The 23,630-nt window shown below is 41.8% G+C and overlaps 2 protein-coding genes across 14 annotated transcripts in view; one reads left to right on the top strand and one right to left on the bottom strand.

Annotated features, from left to right (window-relative positions):
* The window catches only part of rab3ip (RAB3A interacting protein (rabin3)), a 15,769-nt gene extending 4,563 nt beyond the window's left edge, over positions 1-11,206 (bottom strand). For 3 of the 8 annotated variants that reach the window (XM_004566427.4, XM_012923364.4, XM_012923365.5), the window contains exons 1-7: positions 11,074-11,206; positions 3,281-3,401; positions 2,381-2,497; positions 1,911-2,077; positions 1,669-1,834; positions 753-848; positions 10-87 (exon numbers count right to left, since the gene is read on the bottom strand). In XM_004566427.4, the coding sequence (XP_004566484.1) occupies positions 10-87; positions 753-848; positions 1,669-1,834; positions 1,911-2,077; positions 2,381-2,470 (597 nt within the window). In that variant the 5' untranslated portion in view covers positions 2,471-2,497; positions 3,281-3,401; positions 11,074-11,206. Of the gene's footprint in view, positions 1-9; positions 88-752; positions 849-1,668; positions 1,835-1,910; positions 2,078-2,380; positions 2,498-3,280; positions 3,402-6,890; positions 6,969-7,058; positions 7,184-10,974 lie in introns of those variants that run through there. The other 5 variants (XM_076876233.1, XM_076876234.1, XM_012923362.5 and 2 more) reach the window with 5 other exon arrangements.
* Positions 10,202-23,630, top strand: proser2 (proline and serine rich 2). Of its 6 annotated transcripts, none has more exons than XM_076876228.1 (5): positions 10,202-10,265; positions 16,956-17,069; positions 20,387-20,657; positions 20,802-21,215; positions 21,432-23,630. In XM_076876228.1, exons 2-5 carry the CDS (start codon positions 17,004-17,006, stop codon positions 22,268-22,270), a joined length of 1,590 nt encoding a protein of 529 aa, XP_076732343.1. In that variant the 5' UTR covers positions 10,202-10,265; positions 16,956-17,003; the 3' UTR covers positions 22,271-23,630. The 6 variants fall into 6 exon arrangements, with proteins under 6 accessions (XP_076732343.1, XP_076732345.1, XP_076732342.1 ...); XM_076876230.1 differs by lacking the exon at positions 10,202-10,265 and adding an exon at positions 10,364-10,544; XM_076876227.1 differs by lacking the exon at positions 10,202-10,265 and adding an exon at positions 10,990-11,116.

The raw sequence follows: 23,630 nt of genomic DNA, 5'->3' as shown, positions 1-23,630 counted from the left end.
AGGTCTCACCTTGCCCAGAGCTTCTTTCAGCTGTTTTTCAGCATTTGCCTGTTTGACATTTGCTTCTCTCACCATTTTGTGAGCCTCCTGGAAAACACACAGACGGTGAATCAGCAGCTAAACGAGCTCAGTGCAACTGAAATATCATAAATAAACTCAAAAACACAGAACAGGAACATAAAGGTAATCTGCATTTACAGACACGCACAAGCACACAGAGTCCCAACACCTCCTGCAAGAGAAAGCCAAGAGTGAACGAGAGCACGGAGGAAGAGGAGTTGGAGCAGCACGTTTTCAGGGCTCGCCGGACAGATTCATTCAGCACAGACACATCGGCTCTGGACCTCACATGTCACAGGAGACACTCGTGGAAACATTCTTAGGTTTTTAGCATTATGCCTCGATCTGTGGTCGAGTTTGAGCTTTTCAGCAGGGCTATCTGTTGTTAGGCAAAAAGGCGGCACTTCATTTTTAACATAATACAACACAAAAGCTAGACTGAACAAAAATGATAATTTAACTTTATTCTCATCAAATTCAATTATCTGCCCATATTTAGAGGAAACTTGCGATGCCTGATGGGTGACAAAACTAAATGTTTAGAGTTCACCTAAAAGCTGTGTTAAACCCGTCACACCTCTTTCACACTGCCTGTGTCAATCACTCATATTCTTTCTGTCCGGTGCCTCAGGAGGAAGAGGAGGAAAGGAAACAGGAAGTAGAGGACACAGACGTAGGGTAGGTGGACCGACCTGGAAGAGACTGGCGGTGAGCTCCTCCAGCTCCTGGCCGAGCTGATCTCTGACTTTAGACAACCTCTCACACTCCTCATCCTTCAACAGCAGCTCCTTCCACACACACACACGCACAGCAACACAATAGAAAGACAACCAAATGAACATGTGGAAATGAAAGCATGTCGACAAACGAACAAAGAGATGAAGAAATTAAAATAAGTGAAACATGTTTAACGCAAAAAATAATTTAAAACATGCTTTTAAATAAAACTCTGAAAATTACACGATATCGCTCTAAAGTAATGAACGCTGTGGTGAGATGTAGTGAATACACACACACAAATACACACACACAAACATAAAGGAACACAGTAACATTCGTCTTGTTGCGTGGCAGTAACGTCCCTCAGTTACTCAGAAAAACCTCAAACATTCCTCCAGGAACTATTTTCTTTTTTATTTCCAGTCTGAAGAAGCACACAGTAAATTACAGCTCAGCTGAGGCAAGACGTGATCATTGTTTACATCCTGTCGTCACAGTAAACGGGCACTGCCTCCTGCACTGTGGCTAAGATCTGGTAGAAATAAAATAAATCCTAATGAAAGTGCCAAAGCAGACGTCTGTGGATTTTATTGTATTTATTTCTTGAATTACGGTTTCATAATTTCTGAAGACTGCCCATCTTTAAATGATTTCTTTCATCTTTTTTCTGTCCTCTCTCATGTCTCTGCTCTTGATCTTATTTCTTTTGTCTCTCCTGACAAAAGCATCCCTGAGTTTGGGGTGAACGGTTCCTTCAAAGCTTAAAAACACGAGAACTTGAGTTAAAGTCATGATTAGGTCACTTTCAGGTCAGATTAGTCTGGGGGAAGCTGACGTTGTGATGTCTTCTGCGTGATGAAGACATAACCCTAAGTGAGCGCACCCTACCCTCTGAGCCTTGGCGAGCTCCTCCTTCAGCCTCTCATATCCTTTCTCTCGGACCTCCATCACCGACGGGCTGCGCAGCCGTGACAGGCTGTCGCTCAGAGCACCACACTCCTCCCCATCCTCTCCGGACATGAACTCGGCCGACTCTGCCTCCAGGCCTGGCACGCTGTGCGGGGAAACAGCACGGGTGAGTTACGGATTACGGCTCATCGATTGGGTGCAGGCGCCTGTGTTTTTGTTACCTTCCATTGTGGCTGTGCCGCGGTGCCGAGTACACCGGCTGAGTGGGCAGCTGATCTGCTCGCAGTGAGGTGGGGAGGCCCGGAGGAGGCGCTCCCAGAGAGTGGGTGCGATATAGAGAAGTGGGCGGGGTGGTGTGACGGATGGCCGGGCGCTGATCCGATTGGTTCTGCAGGGCAAACACAAGCAGTCAGGGTGACACAAATTCCAGAACAGTGAGTTTATGATATTTCATCTTCACGCACAAACACACAATGAACTTTTCCACACAGGACACAAAAAAATCCTCGACAGCGAAGGGTTGTTTTTTTTTTTTTTTTTAAATCATGCACAAGAGAAGACTTGGAGGCTGCGCAGATTTCTAAAAACAAAAACCTTTTTATACCCGATGAACGATGAACTACGAGAGTGGACCTCCTGAAACGTGAAGCATGCAGGGAGCTAACGGGAACGGCTGGAGCTCCGACCTTACCTGAAGGTCAGGTGTGGTGGGCGAGGCCAGATTCACCTCGTGGAACCCCTCCAGAGTCTCTGCATTGTTCTGACCGCTGCTGCAGGCCATAGCAACTGCTCTCAGACATCATACACTCTGAACAGACACACACACACAGAGCCGTGAGTCGTGTGAAAGCTGCAGCAGTCTCGCTTCAGTAGACTGCAGATGGAGAATTGGTGACTAACAGCGGGGGGGACCCAAAAAACAGGCTTCAAAAGATGTTTGTTGGTGAATTAGCAGCCGTCAGCGCTCTACTCGCTGCAAGTTTGCAATTAAAAAGTTTCTCGTTAACGCAGACAAATACAAAAGTCTTTCAAATGGATCCTTTATGTCCAGTTTATGCGAAGCTTGTAAGAGGCAGTGGTGGTCTGAAATTCAGCTGATTCTGTATGTGCTCCTGCAAACAGGTTCACGACTACACCCCCACAAAATAAAATACCATCTACCCGCAAAAAAAAAAAGAAAAAAAAAGTAACAGTCTGGCACTCTGTTTGCTGCCCCAGCTGGACACATAGAGTACTGCGGCATGCATAATTCAAATCACCACCTCAGAATTAAAGAAAACATCAGTGTGTTTTAATCTTGTGATTATTTTTCATGTGAAACCCTGAAACTGTCAAACTCTTGCAGGTGAGTTCAGGTGTTAAATTCAGAGGTGTTAAACTTAAGGTGAGCACAGAGAAGCCTTTTCAGCAGATTAATGAGGAAACAAAATCTGCATGGTGCTCACAGCAGAAACAGCCTTGGACCTTATTAACGGCTGTTTGATGACCTGAAGAAATAATAAAATAAAAAAATTATTTGGGTTTTTTTTAAACAGGCTAACACGCTCGGTGAAAGTGTCTCAGATCTCAAATTGTTTTCTGTTCACTGTACCATGGTGCAGCTGTGGATGGAGAAATCTGGAGGTTCAGTGGAGGCCCAAGGACAGGCAGTCAGTAAAACTCAGGTGAAGGAGTGACTCAGCACACGCCAACAGGAAAAGACTGTCCTGTACCTGAAAAACAGGGAAAGAGGCACAGAGACAGGTTAGTTTTACTTTCTGCTGTGAGTGAGTTTAAAATATTTGTCTTGGTAACCGATCCTAAAGATCATCAGGCTTAGAAGTCACTCTGTCTTTTAAATATCCACTAAATGCCTTTATTTTTAATGGTATTTTTAAAATCCTTAAATGAACCCCTACTACTCCTCAAAGAAAAAAAAAACTGGAGGTAGCAAGAGCTCAGGCACTTTTTGCAGTCTAAGACTTGCCTGAGCCAGCAGCAGCTCCAGGTGAGCTAACATTAGCTGGTTTATGGATGCTGACTCGTAACATTTAGAGAGAATGAGGCGATCCCTGCATTTACCGTTTTACTGTCCGGATTCCAAACCTTAAATGAGAGCCGAGCTGAGTGGGCAGAAATTTCAACATTAATTAATCTCACAGGCGGAAACAGGAGATGTCTTTGCCCCAGACTTCACCTGTCAGGCTGCTGAACTGCTGATTTCAAGGAGGGTTTGTGTGTTTTTCAGTTTCTTAAGAAACATTATAATCGTCGTTTTATTGATTCCTGCACAGTTTTCATTAAACTCCAGGTCTGAACACAGTGTACAGACATCACTCATGGTTTCAGCATGACAGCACAGGAGCTCAGTGGGACACTCTCTTGGATTTCGAAGCCAGTGTTTCCATCCCTAATTGAGACGTATCCACACAATAACTCACAATAACGCCTTTTAATTTAAACTGAAGCTTTTTTAAAATGATTTCCCTTTCTCCACTGAGCATTAGTTAGTAAGTAAGTAAGTAAACTTTATTTATTAAGTGCTTTTCACAGACAGGCAATCACAAAGCGCTGTACACAAATATTAAAATAAACAATAAAATCAATAGACATTATATACAATGTAAAAGATCAAATGTAAATAATGTAAAAAAATAAATAAATAAATATATATATATATATATATATATATATATATATATAAAAAATATGTAGATCAACAAAAGGCTTGTTTGAACAGAAGAGTTTTTTAACTGTTTTTTAAAAGAATCCACAGAGTCAAGCAAACGTAATTGTAGTGGTAAACTGTTCCACAGCCTTGGTGCAACAGACTGAAAGGCTCTGTCCCCTTTTGTCTTTGTTGCAGGTTTCACACCAATAAAAACACCAAGCTCACTGCACTGGTAGAAAATAAAGCCAAACTGCCAAAAATACTGATGGCTGCCAGGGAGACATTAGGCTGAAGTACACCTGTGAAGCAAACATAATTTACTCATCCTTAATGTCTGACTGCTCTCTCAGTCCCTGCACTGTCATGACCAGACACATGACCCCACGTCACGGACTGTTATTCCTCAAACGTCTATATACAGCAATGTGTGTTCACAAGATTTTCAGTAAACTTGATCTCTGACCTTGAGGTCAATGTCCATGAGTTTCAGCTCGCCTAAGATTTCTAGTAGACGCTCCTACACCAATCTTGAGTCATCGCTGCCCGCCCGGGTTATGACAGGACACCATCAGCCTTCAGGCTTAGGAGTAAAAACTGCAGTTCCTCTGACATCCACTTGAGGCCGCCTCCAATGCTGAGTCAGTTCCCATAGACTCCGATGTTAAAGCAGGTGGTACAAATGTGCTACCACAGGCTGAAGGCTGTCTAACTGACAGTCCCTGAACTCGACCTCTGGACTGTTTGTGCTGTTGGCACTTTTCATACTGGATTATCTGGCTAGTAATGAGGCGTCCTGCATTTTGGTGAGTGAAATTTTAGTCTTCCTCATCAGGAAGCATTACAATTACTTGACTGTATGTGTCAATCCTGCACCTCGTCCCTCTGAGCCTGGTCTGATGGCAGTAGCACTGCTGCTTCACTGCGATAAACAGGACATTTTAACCTTGGAGGCAACCTCAAGTGGCCGTTAGAGGAACTGCAGTTTTTGGCACCAACACATTGGTGCCAAGTCCAAACAGAAAACTCATATTTTAAAGCTTGCTAATCTTTAAATCTCTGAGCTAGAAATGGTAGCAAGGACCAACAAGACTTCACACACCAATCTCAACAAGCCAAAACACCACCACCAAAGAAAAACAGCACTGTATTTCAAACATCTTCCGGTTAGACATTAGTTCGTCTTTCATCTGCCAGCACTATGATACAAAGTCCACCTGAACTTGCCGTTTTCAAGTAGGGAGCAGGCACGAGGTGGGCCTCTTGCAAGTTTAACCCATGCAGCTCCCTTATCTTCCAGTAATGTGGAGTTATTACTGCATTTCCTCCACAAACTGCCCAAAGTTAATGTACAGCTCATGAATAGGGATGGGTACCGGTATCAGAACTGTATGGGTATGTCAGAACCGGTGCTGACATAAACTGTAGTAACCAGAACGAAAAGCAGCGCACATTCTGGTGCTTTATTTCGGTGCTTTTTTTCCTGAGATGTCATACACTTTGGATTCTAGCCAATCATTTTACCTTTGCAAGCGTAGTAGGCGGGCCCAGGTACGTACGTTCTTTTAGAGCAGAGCTACAGATTAAAAATGTCCAAGGCGAAGCGGTCAAAAGTCTGGCTGTACTTCACAGCAAAAGATGCAAACTCAGCAGCCAACAACAAGTGCTTTACGCTGATACTGTGCAAAGGAGGTAACACCTCGAATCTGATGAAACACCTGGCAACGTATGGCATTTTGTTAAAAGCCGAGAAATGCGCCGTATTTGATAGCTTGCTGCGAGACCTCACACCGTGCACATCTACTGCGGGTGTGGTGCCTGTTATCGGACCCGGAGTTAGCAACATCCCCCAAGAACCCGAAGACGAGAGTCCTGGCCCCTAGCCCTGCCAGTGTAGCAGAAATGATGACGGATGATGATGGCAGCAGCAGCCGTTCTTCTCTGCGTGAGTAGCTTAATGTTGTTCGTGTGTAATTTACGTTGAGTAGGCTAACCACGTTCTTACATTAATGCACATAAGGTGAACTAGCAAACATCGTCGTAGTTACATGCGGCTGTCTTCTTGTTTGATGGCAGATACTCCCTTCACCCTGGCCAAAAAGGCTGAAATGACCAAAGAAAAAGTGGGAAACGGCTAAACACTTAGACAAAATTGGTGTTTTTTCCATTGATTAAGCACTGCTTCCAGCCAAGAGTGATACCATATATGCCCTATAGCTGCAGAAAAGGCTAACATTGTTATCTTTTTACAAAAAAAACAGCTAAACATAAGAGGTTTTTGGACAAAGTTTGTGTTCTTCATTCTTTAAGCACCGGTTCGAGCACCGTTTAAGCACCGGCACCGTTTCAAAAGTACCGGTTTGGTACTGGTATCGGATAAAACCTAAACGATACCCATCCCTACTCATGAAGGCTGGAGTCAAAGTTCAGCAGGCAGGCAAGAAGTTCCCTCTGAAACTTCATACCCGAGTTACTATATCATTAACCAGCATCACCGTGATGTGCTCTCAAAGTAATTAATTACTTCTTTGTCTCTCTCCTTTGCTTTGCATACCTCAGCAGAGTGGCTGAACAGCACACCGGTCACACCTGCTCCACCTGGTGTGTGTGTGTTCAGTGGGTGTGTCCTCCTCTGATGAATGTAAACACAAAGAGAGACTTAAGGACAAATAAAGCTGCTGTCACTCCCTCGCTGTATTTTAAGAGCATGCTGAGTGAGTACTTTGTTTCTCCGTCAGTATCATCATGTCATCTCTTTTTCTGCGCCCGTCATTAGGCCTGATTAGGGGTTTTGTTCCCGCCGCAGTGAGGCATGCTGGGAAATGATCCTCAGCTGTGACGCCGTGTCTCGGACTCTGTTAACGTTGAGTTGTGTCATTGTTTGGTCCGAGTTTCACTGATGCTGGAATGCAGCTGACAGCAGGCATTAATGTTGCATTCAAGGCCAATCAGACATCAGACTACAAAAAACTGCTGATGATACCTGATATGAATGAATCTCCTGTTTCCTCTTGTGCGGTTTGTTGAGGAGGTTTGTGGTTTCAAACTAGGGGCACGGAAATCAGCAAGTAATGTCAGATTATGATATATCTGTCTGAGGTTAAAGAGCCAAATTCCACAAACCAATCACAACTTCCGACCAACAAAGAGAGTTAAAACAATCAAATACTGTGAAAGATGCTGATTTTAGATCATTTAAGGTATTTTGGTTTAATTATTTATCCCATAAAATATTAATATAAAAGAAAGAAAGAAAGAAAGAAAGAAAGAAAGAAAGAAAGAAAGAAAGAAAGAAAGAAAGAAAGAAAGACAGCTCACGTCTGACAGTGTGCTGCTAGAAAAACACATCGGCAAAAACTCATCCAGGATGTATGACACATGGTGATGGACATCAACACACACAGGTGAAACCCCACCTTCATTAAAAACAGCCTGACTCCTCTTCCCTGCCTGCCTGTCGCCATAGAGACCAGTCCTACAGAGCTTGGCGTGGTAACCCGACACGTCGCGCAAGGATCTGGTTACTCGGGCCGGCCGATGAAGGCTCATCCTGTGTCTCAGCAGGCAGCGTTTACACGAATCCCAAACAGCTCGACTGACCACAACAATGAAAAGCTCACCATCAACGGATTATGGTGACAAATGGGTCAAAATAAAGGTGTCGGGGCTCTGTGGCACTGACCAGCATTTATCATTTAACACAGAGAAGAGCAGGTGAACGGCATCCTTTAATACATCTCCAAAAAATAAGAGCGTGACACAGACAGTCATTGGAGGAATACCTGCTTCACCAAACATACGACAACCAGGCCTGACAGAAACTTCTGTGTGCTTACAGATGTGTACAGGTAATGGTTGTTCCCATAATTAGATGTATCAACTGAATTATCAGGATTTAAAGACTGAGCAGAACAAGCCAGACGTTAAAATCCTTTTGGGGTCTGTTCAATAATAGGATTAAGCCTGGAGATTCTTATACTTACCCCTCGATATATAAAGTGCAAAGGGAGGTCAGTTTGCATTCATTTACTGGTAATTATTCACACATTTTACTACATTTTAATTTTTTTTTAATTATTTGGCAATTTAAAAATAAATCATTTCCAGCTTCTTTTTTTCCTAAAATTGGAAATGTGATTTTTTTTTTCCAAAAATTGAACTTTTTTCTAGTGAATTTACAGGGTTTCGCTTATAAATTTATTTAAGCAGCAAATTTAGATTTTTTTTTTTAATCGTTTCACTTTCTCTGTGTGAAGTTGGCAGCTTTTCTTCATAGATTTTTTTTATTGCAGATATACTTATTTGGGTTTTTTTGGCCAGTTTGTCTCGTAAATTTTCCTATTTTGCCCACAAAATTGCAATTTTTTTCACTTTTTTGTCACAATTTTTTCACTTGGAAATTTGCCAGTTTATTCTCATAAAATTTCCTCCTAGATGTACCATTTTTTCTTTGAAAATTTGCCAGCTTTTCCTGATAATTTTCCTCATCTCTTGCCATAAATGTGGCAGGTGTTTTCTTCTTTATTTGTACTGTTTTTTTCTCATTAATCTGCCAGGTTTTTATTTTTTCTGAGCCCTGGGGTTTCCTCTTCTTACCTTCAGTGGTCCTGACACACTGTAGTACTTCAGAGAAACCTGATACCAAGCTCAGTGACATTTGTGCAGCATGTGCACAAATGTCACCTGTAGGGCTGCTCAATTAATCGAATTTTAATCACGATTACGATCTGGGCTTTCAACGATCATTAAAAATGACTGAGCCGATTATTAGCCCCTCCCTCATTTATCCGCGACACCTTAAAGGCCGTCTGTGAAAATATTGTCGGGCATAAACCGGTCCGTGGCGCAAAAAAGGGTGGAGACCGCTGATTAAGAGGACCCGAGGGAAGCTCGGAAAGCTAAGCAGAAGTTATTTGGAGAGGAGAGTGACTGCCGTTGGTTGAAAAGAGTTTAAAAAAAAAAAAAAACTTCAGTGGTGTTGCACACTATTTTATATTATTTTTTTAAAGTCATTGTTAACCCTTTAAAGCCGGTCAGAGCAGCACGCTCAGTTTTGCGTAACTATTTTTAAATCCCTGTAGAACCTGAACCGTGTAAGCTAGCGCAATAATTTGTTTTGCATATGAAACCGGAGGAGTTGTACTTACATCTTATGCCATCAGCTTGTCCTCGGTCACGGTTTCGTTCCACATATAGCTTTGCAAAAATTGCATAAAAAGCGCTTGCAGGAACAAAAACATAATATTCCAGAAACACGCTTTGCCGTTCCTATCAGCTGTTCGTAACACTTCCCACAGTAAAATGATGCACATGCTGTTTTCTTTGCAAATTTGCATCATAGGATTGTTTTTTGTTTTTCCTGCAGTATATAAAAATTGGTGTATCTCCAAAATAAAACTATGAAGACACTCAAAATAAATTTCCTGTGGTGGGAAACTATTTTTTTGCAACTTTATTGTATTTAAAGTTTTGAGGGATAAACCTCTTAAATTTCTCCAAGTAGAAATATATGTAAACAAAACAAAAGCGATTTTCAATTTTTTTTGTAGTTTATTGCACTTTTTTGCAATTTATGTAATTACTATGGACTTAATGCATACATATTATTAAAATATGGGCTATAACAGTTGTATTGATGTATAGCAACTTGAAATGCTCCCACAAATGGCACTACAGCATGTAAAAAAATAATATAAGCTCTGGTGGACTTGGTTCTATGGTAGGTCTTAAAGGGTTAAATAAATATCGTCAAATAATCGTGATCTCAATTTCAGTGAAAATAATCGTGATTATCATTTTTGCCATAATCGAGCAGCCCTAGTCACCTGAGTTTACACCTGCAACAGCGTCTCTGCTCATTAACCCGACCTCCAGCTCTCCCTGCACCCCGCTTACAGTGTCACCTGTACGCTTGAGGTCACTCTTCCAGGTAAGGTACTCCTGCTCTCAGGTGGTGCCTTGTGGACAACTAGCACTGGATTAGCCGCGGATAGCACGTTACGTGATGTTACCTATCATGCTAATGCATTAATACGTGAGCACCTGCGGTGGCTTAAGTTAGAGAGCTAAGGACTGTCACCTGACGCCGTGTGAAAGATGCATGACAGCGGCGTCTTTGCGCGGAGCTTCGGGTTTCGCTGCTACATCGGGCTAAGGATTAGCTGAGCAGCTAACGTTTGCTGGCCAATTACTTGACATTAGTAAGAGGGTGAGTGTGGGCACAGGTGTGTTAAAAACACGGAAATAAAGCACATGACAAGAAGAGAACTACTAAAAAACCAAAAACCCAAACACATCCGTCTTTCTCATTTAGTAAACATCAGGGAATCGCTTGCAGAGGGAAACCCTGCTTCCATTATCGGCCACTGCTCTAAGCCTGGCCAGGGCTGGCTAATTTCATTCATTACATAAAACAGATGAATGCACGGATTTATGAAACTGCGGATTCGCTTTAAAACTCAGAAAACTGAGTGAGTGACGGAGTGATACTGAGGGAGAAGAGAAACGCTGTCCGATAATGGGCGCATCGATGCTTTTTGTATATAGCACTTAAGCTAGCGGTGCTGAGCAAGTTCGCTTAACTCAGCGACTCACGGATTAAAATAAAAACCGTAACGAGGCCTTAAAGGTGTACTCACCGGACCCCCGCGTGCATAGCAGCCCAGTCGGTCAGTCTGCCTCACGGTAACGTGCCGAAACAGCCCGAAAAACAGACAAACAAACAGAGAGACACTCACCGGAGCGGCTGTTGACGCAGAGCGGAGCTCCAACTGACGGAAGGTACGTTCACGGTCCGCTGGGAAACCACAGAGCCACCAAGCAGTTCGTCACAGAGCAGTCCGTGCAGAGAGCAGGAATTCATTACTCGGCATTAGGCCCATGAACAAATAAAATGACATTACATTTAATTTAATTGTAAAAAAAAAGAAAAGAGAGAGAGAGAGAGCTCGTGAAAGAGGAAACAAATAAAGACTAAGAAAAATGCATTCAAATTAATATGTAGCTCAAAAAGTCTGGACTTGTGAACTAAAAGTTGTAAAATAAAATAATTATAATAATAATTAAATAAATAAAATATTGTGCTTGGACAGAGAAATAATATTCTGAGATAATAAAAATTCAGATTTATGCAACTAAAGGCACAATATATGAAATGTATCATAAAATAAAAATATAGCTCAGTGAGGGGAATAATGCTTTACGATAGTTAAATTGTTGTTCAATTTACGATGTTAAAGTTGTGAAAACATAAAATGAATAATCAAATAAAATAAACACACGCAGTAATTATTTTTTTAATTAATTTAAAAATGTAGTAGGAGCGAGATAATATTCAGAGACAAAAATCCAAGTTTATTAAGTTTAAGTTGTAATAAACAAAATTGAACGTACTACCACTACTACTACTACTACTACTACTACTAATAATAATAATAATAATAATAATAATAATAATAATAATAATAATAATAACTAGAAAGTGCATTTTCTGAAGAAACTGCAGTGTGAATGCTTGAATCTGAATGTATGCACTGAAATGAATTAATTACAGAATTTAAGTTAAAAATTTTGAATGAGATAAAAAAAAACCCCGAATTTAACCTGAAAACAAAAGTGCTGAACTGCTAAAAGGTGAAGGTTACACAGAAGAAGAAGTTGGAAAAAAACTGAAAATGTTTTAAATGTAAATTAGAAAACCCTAAGAAATGAGAAAAGAACATTTAGAGTCAGAAAACATCTGAATGAATATTAAAAGGTCATATTCTTTGAATCACTGAATGACTCAAATGTGATCCCTCCACTCTGATCCACACAGTTTAAAAAGTTTAAATGCCTGAGCTTTGAAAGACACGGTGTTGGAAAGAGAACAATAATGGCGACAATTTGAGGGTAAAATGATGGCTGTAACACTGTGGACACAGCAGCAGTTGAAAGAGAAGTGCTTAAGATGAATCTTGGCACAGTGGCAGGCAGAGCTCGTTAAGCAGGCAGGTGTGAGCCTGGTTGCTATAGTGACCGCACCCAATGGCTCCATACACACGTACACAGACATGCGCCTCACTTTTGCTGCTTAAAATGAACAGAAAAGTCAGGCCGAAACAAATCGTTCCCAAATGAAAAGTAAAAGTCGTATTGACAAAATTCTTTCACCGTGAGCGACAGCAGCTTCTAGTCTACTGAATTCTCAGTTTTCATGCCTGTGGAGTTTATTATATGGACGTGGTGACAGTGTAAAGACACCATGCTCTTCTGATTTTCAAACTAACCTTGTGAGCCATTTTAACATTGGAGTCTATGGAAGAGTTGGAGGGAGGAGGCTGTGCATTGGTGACATTTATGAAAGAACCATAACACCTAGTACAATAGTAAACACATTGGATGAAAGAGGACAGCGATGGCTACGTTTTGAGGGTAAAATCATACCTGTAGAGCAAACGCTGTGGACACAGCAGCAGTTTTAAAAAAGATTTTAAGATTAATTTTTTTGCTCCTCTCACTCTAGCAGTTGAGCTGTCTCACTCTAGCCCCAACATTCCGTCCCATACACACCCATTATAAACTCTGAAACGGGTGAAAAAACATCATGAAACTTAAACTGGAACTGAAGAAAAAGTATAATAGATATTGAAAAGATAAATACAAGGTGAATAGTTGAATGTCTTGTCTTCGTTTTAAAGTTTGAATGGTGGCTCTATGTCAACGTATGTGGAAGTAGTAAGGGTTTAAAAATGAGTGACTTGAATGAGAATTTGAAGGGTCTCGCCATTGAAATACATGGGAAATTTTTGTTGAAAAAAGTTAAATAAAATTAAAAATATAAATGTTAAAAATGAGAAAAATAGAAGCACACCATTCCAAAAGAAGAGGAATCTAATGGTGTTTGAATGGTTTTTCTAAGTTGAACGGTTTTGAAGGAGATAGTCGGCGAAAAACGTAGGGAATAGGAAAAAATAATAATAAAGATTACAACAACAATACTGTGAATGCTTTTCAAGCATTCACACTAATAATAATTTGTAGCTGGGAATGGGGATAGCATTTCCTGAAGGTCCCTGAGTATGAGATTAAATTTGTAAAATGAACAAATAGGTGGTATATTCCTTGAGATTAAGGTCTCCAGTGGTTTTAATTTTTAAATGTTCAATTCATTCCAGTCTGAGAGGCTGTGTGTGAGGATGAAGATAAACAGTGAAGTGAACATGTGAACAGTGATAAACAGTGAAGAAGAATTAAAAGCCACCAGGGGGCAAACAAGTCCCATTTTTCCAAGTTTAAAGACACGCTATGTTTTGTTGTGGGTGCGCACTTCCAGCACACGGAGACGCGAAGAATGCTTCCTCGGGTCTCTGGAGCTGTCCTCTATTAGATCCTGTTTCCTCGAGACTGCACATGTTCGCCCTCTTCTCAAACATACTGGTCCAGCTTTGTGGAAAATAACTGGTGGCACAAAGTCTGGCTTTTACCACAAAAACTCTTTATGACCAATAAAGGACGTTTCTTTTAAAATGCTTCATAGGTTCTATCCAACTAACCACTACCATCAGAGACTTGAAGGTGATATCAATTTAAATTGTTCTTTTTGTGGAACCGATAGGAAACAGTGGTTCATAAATTCAAGTTCTCCGTTTACTTTTGTATATAATGCAAAATATTTACTCAATAATGGACAATAAGAATTAAAAAGCCTCGATCACCTTTTTAAACATTATACTTGTATAATTGAGTGTGTTAGAACGATTTTAAAGCTCTGGCATTTTGTGTTTGAGTTTATTTTTTTTCCGTTTATTTTCTTAGTGCTCCTTTTTGTGTTGTTGTCAGCCAGTCTATATAAAGTTTGGGGGGGGGAATCAGGGTACTCAAAACCTGAGTAATCTGCAAGTTACAGTTACTCAGTGAGCAGCACAGCGAGTCCCGTCGGTGACGTCATATTACGTTTTATGACTGCGGAGCTAAATTTAAGTATTTTACACACAATTTGGATTCTTTAGTGTAAAACGGCGACACATTCTCCGGAGGAGTCAGTTAATATGTCACTCTGTAACTGTGTAATGTGGAGATATGATATAGATATATAAAGATGCAGATTCAGGGAGCTGGCTGATCTATATTTGATGTAAACTGTTTCTATTGTTCTTCTATTGTCCCAAAAGAATAACAGGAATGTGATGCGTTCAGTTACATGTCAAAACGAAACGAAACGAAACAAAGCTCACATGTCCTACTGCTTCTGAACCCATCCCTATGATACTCTGAGGTGTGTATGTGTGTGTGTGTAATATATTTCCACTGTGTCACACACCTGAATAAACCACACACACACCCTTCTGGGGGTGGAGTTTCCCCCGTGTTTTTAAGTAATGCGTAACGAGCCGAATGGTGTCATTACGCACACGGAGCTCGGACTATCGTTTCCAGCCAGATTAGAGGCTGATGTTGCTGCCTTCTCTGTGAAGGAGGAAAGTCATCTGTCCAGTTTCTGGTTTGAACTTCAGAATGATTAGTGCGAGGATTTTATGGGTAAGTTTCACTTTCCTGCATTTCACCGCATTTAGTTTTTTTTTTTTTTTTGGGGGGGGGGGGGGGGGGTTGTTTTGTTTTTTGTCCAGGTGTAAAATGGAAAAGAACGTTTTCTAAGGCAAATTTATTTTTTAGTGATTGTCTGATAGATGTTTAAGGTTAAAATGCAATACACTGAAGACACTTCAGAATATATGGACAGACTTCCTATAAGAATGAGAGACACATGTAAAGCCTGTTTTATCAGTTTGTGACGATCTCGTGAAAACTGAAAGGATTCACTGTTAATAATCATTTCCATGAGCAGGGATGTGTGCATAAAAGTATGTATTATTCGTTATCCTTTAAAGGAAAAGTTAAGTTCACGAGTAATTAAAAATGTGCTGTATTTCAAATGTTGAAAGTAAAGATCATTTACAGCATGTCAGTGTAAAAAAACATTAAAAAATAGTCGTTTACATCAATTTGTCAATAATCATGGAGAAATGTAAATAAACCAAAGAAAATCTAAAGATGCTTAAAAATAATGGACTCAGGAGAAATATTAATATTGATAACAGAGGAATGAGTGCGCGTAACTGCCTGGGCTTGGTTTCATTCATAACTGTGCAGTAACACTCCTCTGTGTTTCATCATTGACTCACCATTTAACACCTACAAGTCCTGAGCCAGAGCAACCCAGCTGCTCCCTAACTGTGACCGTGAAATTATTCTAGATTAGAAGGATACATATTTTATCTAATCAAAAAAGAAGAAGAAGAAGAAGAAAGTAGAAGTCTTTATAAAATAACAATAATAGCTTAACAGTGGTGGAAAGAGAACAGTCTGGGTTCAAGTAGTCAAGACTTAAACAGAAGTACCATTGCAGTGTTTTTAATTTTTTATCTAAGGTTTTTGGCAGTTAACCCAACAATGATATTCAGAATGAGCCTGTGCCTCACGATTGAACACTTTCAATCTGAGTTATGTTGATTTGGGGGTTTTCTTTACACAACTTGGAGATAAATTGGTTCATAATTGATCTCCACACCTGCAGATCCGGTTTAGCTGTGTGACAGGTAACAAAGTGTTGTGCTTGTACTAAACCTAATGCCCTGCTGAGCTGTGACTGAGGACCCATGTGAACCCGGGCTGGTTTCAGACCCAGATTCATTCACTGTGACCGCCTCATCTATACTTAGATTTTTCTTGGCCCTCCGGCCACTTCCTCATTTCTGTCTTTTCAAACTCATCAAGCAGCATTTCTCTTTGTTCTTGTCATGAGCGCGGCATCAAGCAGGAATGTGTCGGCCGAGAAGCTCGTTGGTTTCGGCTCTGCGATCCTGTTCTGCAGCTTCCTGCTCTCGGTTAACTGGTCCATCAGGTGCTGTGGACTAAATTTACCCTTGTGCTCCGTTACGTTCCTGAGGGAAACACTACATTTATCCGACAGGTTTTTAATGCTGTTGAAGATTAATCCAGCTCTTTATGACCTTACAACAAGAAAACTGCTGCTTTCTGCAACTGCTGCCAACTATTTAAAAAATCTGTAACCTGTAAACTGAGGGCTTTACAAATAAATTTACAAATGCAAGCATACTTTATTCATCTTAATATAGTTTTGTCTCGCAGTCTTTAAATCTTACATTTTATTGCTTCTTTATTGGGCCAAATGTAAATCTGCTACAAACTTGATGTAGAAATCTTGCATGTAATAACAAAACCAGGTGGCTGAAGGATATTTTTATTGATTATACAGCAGCAGTAGCACCTAAGAAGTTGCGAGTAATTTTAAAACCTCCCTTCTTGGTTTGAGGCCAAAATATGTAAACATGTCCAATATTTCACAAAAAATCCAAACATTTACCCCCCCCCCACCCCCACCCACCCAAAAAAAAGCACAACCCTTGATATGTATCTATGTCAAGCCAACTGCACTATCAATACTCTTTCATTCTAGAGCAGCTGTTTTAGCTCCTCCCCTTTAAGCCAACTTCATTCTGATTGGCTGCAGCTCATACTCCTGATATCACATGGAGCCAGGAGCAAAAAAAACAGTTTGACACTGAACCTTCAGTGAAGTCTAAAGCCTGAGCTGACATGCTCTCCTCTGTGTCTGCAGACTCTCGTTCAGATGCAGATTAGATGATTCTACAGAGCAGAACCAGACATGGACTTCCGTCTGCAGGAAAAATCTCACCTCTACTACAAGGTCAATGGGAGCTCCAGACCAGGCGTGAGTACTCAAAAACCACTCTGGTTTACTCACAGCTGAGTTTTTTGTTGCTTCTCTGTAATTTAGCACACATTCTTATGAGCAAACCGACACAGGAAACAGGCTAAAACTAAACAGATTTGGGGTTTTTTTTTGGTTTTTTAATTAAAGCAATTGTAATAACTTTGTTACCACAAGAGAAGTCAGGGAAGGGGGGAAAGTCCCATTAGAGTTTTTAATCTGTCAAAACCTGGTGACATGAAACAACAGTTTTTCTATCTTAAAGAAGAATCGGTCCATTGAGTAGTTCAGTTGTGTCCATGGGGCAATAGTCCCCTGTGTCAGCCTTCAGCATAAGGGTAACCTGCTCAACCAGAAGAGGTCTTACTGTCTGGGTTTTTTTTTTTTTTTTGTATTTTGCCCCTGAACAACTAACAGAGGAACAAAAGGAGCATGGCTTTGCAGCCAAGTTGAATTGAAATAAAACTGGAGGTCACTCTGATCTTGGCTGTTATCTCTGCACAGGGACAGATGTAGATGTCTAACGTTCTCTTAGGGAATCAGCAATATCAGTCTTCCTGTTGGTAAAACAGTCATTTTGGAGCTATTTTTCAACTATAAAAGACCACCAGCCTTTAGAAAAAGCTGCTAATTGGCTCCTGCACGAGTATTCCCCTGTGTGGTCAATAGCGGGTCACATCATGGCAGAGAAAAGAGCAGTCCTGTTCTTTTTGTCCTATTAACCACAGCAAACAGAGTCTGCGTATCAGGTGAACACCCAATTGTTCAAGCTGCATTTTCACGCTGGATAAGGCCTCGACGTCATGTTTACACAACGCAGCCAGTCATTTCAGAAGCTAGGAAGCTACACCTGCCTAACAACTTAATCCCTTCACATGCCTCAGGGATGAGATTCATTATCAGCACATGACACAGCCGAACCGGTTAAGCTGCAGTTTTTTAGGTCCTGAGCTGCTTCGCTACAATGGACGACTTTCATGGCAGCTGAAACCAGCAGATCTGCATGTTTGTCTCTTATTAGTTTCACGAGGGTGTTGCTGCAGGTGTCTTTGTCTTTGCAGGTGTCTCGGTAATCTGGTCGTAGCACTTTTCATTTCAACTGCAACCTGAAGGCCATTACCTTCACAGAGAACAAATAAGGTGTAAAAGTCCTGCTGTCCACTTTTCAGAGCAGTGGTACTCACGTGTAAGTCCTGGGTCATGAATCCCAGTTCAGTAATTAAGATGTCTCAATTCAGATTTTTTTGTGTTTGAGTTTTCTTTGCGAAGTCAAGTTTGTAGAAACACTGAACATTTGAACCAGCGAAAGTCACGGGTGACACGTGCAAAAATCAGTTTTATTGAAGAGCTTTGAAAGAAAATAGAGTTTAGACTCTTTCATAGAGTTGCCAGCTGTAATTTAAAATGATAACGAACCACTTTGTTCACATAACAAGGCTTTTTTTCTTATTTATTTTTTAAGTCCATTACACATTGTGTCAGGGGATCCCCTAAAGCCATGTGGTTTGGTTTAAATAGGTGGCCTCGATCCTATCAGGACCACAGAAAGACCTCAGCAAAATCAGCGGCCACTGCCACTGAGTGCTGTCACTGGATACCCTGCTGTGGTGGTTCTGAGTATGTGGAGGTGAAGAGGAAGAGGTGAGGGAGCCGTCCAGCAGGAGAGAGAGGGAGGGCCAGCTGAGCCAGAAACAGGGTGGGAAAAGAAGTCTGGAAGAACAAACAAGTCTGTGTTCCCTCTACACATGCCTACTGTGTGAGAGTCATACGTGGAACGTTCGCACCCATATATGTGGAGCTCAGTGATGAGGAGACATAAGCAGCACCACAGCAGGCCTTTTTGTCTTGTTTTGCATTAAGAACAATAATCAGTCTTTTTTCAGTATGTTTCAGTCATAAACAGGAAAATGGGCAGATGTAGTGACTGTGAGGTCACAGGCAGGTTTGAGAAATTCTGCGAAACCCTCAAGTCAAGCCTTTTTGCCATTGTTGCACACCTGGGAGCATATTTGGATAATCCACCTTTCTGACTCTTCTGATTCTTGGAAACTAGAGCAGAGCACATATGAAAGTCAGCCTGCTGGCTGCAGGAAAGAACTCAGCTTTAAGGCCCTTTTAAAAAAAAAAGATTTAGAGAAACATTCAACTTTGATATCTTCAAAACTGAACACATGCCTAGATTTGAACTTACCGTAAATGGAAAAAGAGCTGCTGTGCTAGTGCCAAACTAAACAAAGTGGAGGTATTTTCTGCAGAGAAGAGGAATAAAAGCAATACTGAATATGTGTGTGTGTGCATGAGCGGCAGGCAGAAAGAACAAGGTGGATAAATTTAAATACCCGAGAGTCAATCATCCGCAGCAACGGACAGTGCACAGGAGAGGTGAAGAAGAGAGTGCAGGCCGAGTGGATTGGTGAAGACAAGTGTGACAGAATTATTAGCGAGAGTGAACAGGAAGGTTTAACACATGGTAGTGAGACCTGTAATGTTTGGTTTGGAGACAGTGCACTAACAAAATGACAGGTGGTGTCTGGCAATCCCGCCTCCTCAATTTCTGCCATGAAGCCAAGATGACTGCTGAAAAAAAAATCAGCCAATGTATTCTTTTCATTGGTCAGCAGGGGGCGAGTGGGAAAATGACTCTCAGCTCTCTTGCCCTTTGACCTCAGTAAAATGATATCCTGATAGCTTTACTAGCTCAGTCACTAGTTTGAGGTAATATTAAATAAATCCTGAAATCCAGTTAGTAAATTATCGTCATTATTAGAGTAACACTTCATAAATAGATCTGCAGTGAATCTATGTAAAGGCTACGGCGTAGCTCATGCACGTGGCCAACACCATTACCTGCATTTATCTATGTGTAGTCGCTTGCAAGCACATGAGGTGCAGATATATTTTTACAGAAGCACAGGTCAGGTGACGGTGAACCAATAACATTTATCACTGAATCATGAAGAATAAAAAAGGATGATTCAGCAAATACTCGCTTGTTCTATTTAAAAATGTTTCAAAATGTCAAAATCTTTTTTTCATACTTTGTATGTACTTTCACATACAGGAAGTACACAAATATTTTTGCACACTAAAACAAACAAGAACAAGAAAAATGGTGTGTAAAGTGTTTAAATCAGAAACCCAGAGTGCCTCCCTCTTAAGTGGCAACCTTCAAATCTTCCCCTCCCTTTATAAATAGTGGAGAAACCTCTCTCTGTGTGTGCTACAGTGATTCACAGTAACCTGACTCTTTAACCTTTGAGGCAAAAATGTTAAGGAACAAAGAAGACATAGCAGAAATGTTTTATATCTCTTCACAGGATGATCAAGACCTGAGTCAAGAGGAGCAGGACTGCATCCAGTTCTTTGAGAAAACCATTGATTCGCTGGAGGCAAGTTTAGAGGAGGACGACTGGAGGCTTGTGCGAGCAAGGCCCTTTGAAAACGCCACTCAAGAGGTCACTAGACCTGTGGCTATGAGCGCCAACCCCTACGATACCAACCCCAAAGATCACGATATTATTGACTTGGTCCACAAGGAAGCAGATTTGGTGCACTCTAAAGAGCCGATCTTCAGTCCCAACCATCGAGGTAGCGTACAGCAGTTGGCGTTTGTGTTTGGGGTAGTCAGTTACAATATTTAAAATTGTTTATGTAGATGAAGCAGATTATTAAATTACATCTCTAAACTACTAAATCACGGTGACTGAAACTTCTTCAATTTGTTTCTACCAGGCTTTCAGACTATGGTGCCACCCCCTGAAAGCCACTTTGAGACAAAGCCAAGGCACAATCCGATGGACAGCTTGCCTTCAGAGTACAACCCTCCCCTCCCGAGTGGCATGTCCGGGCAGACGAACACACCCTACCACCCGGCAGGCAGTGTCCCCACCCCCGTGCTGATTGCCAAGAAGATAGCTGAGAACCAGTCCGGAGGAACAGCTAACTTCCTTCCTTCACTCCACCACCTCAGCGTGGATGAAAAGCCAAGCACAGATCATCCAGTGAAGCAGGGTCCTCCTACATCTGCCAAGCCTACCCACTACCCTGACAACATCAACATGATCGTTGGCAGCAAGGACCGTCAAAACCAGCCACCACCTAATGTGAGCATCCAGGAGAAACAGGCGCATATGCTGGCAAACCTAGGTATGAATCAACCTCTGCTGCAGGACGATTCTCTACACATTGTAGGGAAGAAGCCTCGAAATGTTCCTACTCGCAGCATTTCCTTCAGTGACCCCACACCAGACAAATCTAGAATGGAGGCCCTGTCTAAGCTAGGCCTAATCAGAAATCGAGCTATGTCTGGGGGTATGCCAGTCCAAATCACCCCTAACATTACCCCGCTGGTTCCTCTTACAGGTGCAGGCAGCAGTCCCACACCACTGGAGGCTCATCATCCAACAACAACTGAGACTGGGCCCAAATCGCCCAAAGCCCATGTCACTACCCCACCTCAGACCCTGATTCATGCTGACAGGAAACCTGAGGTTCGGAGGACATCTTCCTCTAGGAGCAATGACGACAGAAACCCCCAACCAAGCCTGTCGCGTCCAGCTGTTGCACAGAGCAGCTCCTATCCACCTCCTGTGGAAAACAAAGTATCCATCCCCCAGCAGCCATCTGAGGTGACCTCGTTGGCACTTAACAGCTACGGAGGAAAATCCATCGTGGTCCACCCTTCTGTTGGTTCCAAGAGTGAATCTGCACCCTCAACAACAAGCCATGAACCCAGAACCCACGCTTCTGCACTCTCCAACCCCAGTGATCCCAACACCTACGGGGGAAAGAGCAAAGTCATGACCCCCGGTTCCCTATCTGGCTCCAGGACCGAGCTTCCCGACATCCTTAGCTCACACATGGACAGGGGTCAAACCTTGCCCTACAAATCAGAGCTGCTGCAGCCCGAGCACAACAGCTACGAAGGAAGGAGCCGAAACTTCAACCCAGTCACCGGCTTATATCGCACTTCAGAAAACCCAGCAAGGGGTTCCAAACCTCCAGCCCCAACACCGGCCCCGAGACCTCCTCGGCACATTGTTCCCCAGAAACCTGCGACGTCCTTGTCCGCAGACAACAGGCGAAGATCCAACTCGATGTTCCGTCCCCAAGGCATCACGGTGCAGTTTTCTGGTCGAGGGGAGATGAATGAATCACGCAGAGAGGCACTGAGGAAACTGGGGTTGCTGAAAAAGTCTTGATGAACTCTTGTTTGTTTTCTGGATTTATCCTCAGTTTTTACCTGCTGGTGGAGGTTGTTTCGTTATAGCTCCCTCTATTGAGTGGATAAAGACAGACTTTTACAGATTTACAGATAGACAGTGCAGCTGAGCTAAACTGCTTTAAATCTCTCCAAAAAGTTTGGAAAAAAACATTTATTTAGCTTCCTGTCTCAGCTTTGTTTGTGACACGAGTCCGATTGTGAACGTCCAGAGTTTTTTTAGCCTTTTTACCAAAAGCATTAGTTTAATCTGGAGGCTCTCAAGCCTCTTTGGATTTAAGGTTGGATAGATTTTCACTGGGATTTTTTTTTCTGTTTAAAACTTGGATTCTCAGACTGTGAAGTCTTTATCACCTCTGTTACACGGGAGCCTTTTTCTTGTTTTCACTGGTTTTCTTTACTGACTTTGGACATTTTTTCTAGTCAGTGGTATGTTAGTGTGTATTTGTTTTTCCAGTTAAAAGCACTTTTTCTTTTTTTTTAAAAACTTCTAATATAATCAGCACTAAAGAGCAAAAAGGGATCTTATGTATGGGACTAACAAAGAAAAGATGCTGTTTCCTTGAAGATGAGGAGCCGAGCCGAGCAGGGGGATATTTTTACTCCAATGAACAAACCTCCCTCACCAAACCACAGACTGGTGGTCTGGGTTTGAGGGCAGGACTTTTACTTTTTTACTACACAGAGGGAATACTTTAAAAACTGCTCTTTAGGGATGGGTGTGCACATAGCATTGGACAAAACACGAGCACTAAAACCACACAGTCTAGAAATACATCCTCGATATGTTGTTTCTGACATTTGAAAATGTGTTATTTAACTCTGTGTGCGTGTGTGTGCGCGCGCGTGTGTGTGTGTGTGCGTGTGTGTGTGTGTGCGCGCGCGTGTGTGTGTGTGCGCGTGTGTGTGCGCGCGCGTGTGCGTGTGTGTGTGTGTGTGTGTGTGTGTGCGCGCGTGTGTGTGTGTGTGTATGTGTTTATCAAGACTCCGGCCTCTGTAGTTTACCTACAGTAACTTTTGAAGTATATATTTTATAAACTTATGTTTACAGACTCCGGTTCTCTGTAGTTCAGCTACAGTCATGTTGAAGTATCTAATGGTGCATACCTGCAGTATGGAGCTACTTTATGAGGAAATGTTCCTGTGAAGTGGTCACGTCTGCACAGATTAGGGATAAAAAGTGCCTCTTGTGTGGTTAAAGGGAAGCTGAGCGGCCATGTGAAAGTTGCTGCTATAACTGAACAGCCTGGTGTTCTTTCTGATTGTTGAAATATCCACATTATAAACTGTACATAGTCCATCTGCTCGAATATTTGCACCCATTAAACTGAACAATCTTA

Source organism: Maylandia zebra, linkage group LG17 (genome assembly GCF_041146795.1).
Source record: "Maylandia zebra isolate NMK-2024a linkage group LG17, Mzebra_GT3a, whole genome shotgun sequence".
Classification (NCBI taxonomy): Eukaryota; Metazoa; Chordata; class Actinopteri; order Cichliformes; family Cichlidae; genus Maylandia; species Maylandia zebra.
This window is presented reverse-complemented; position numbering and strand designations above follow the sequence as displayed.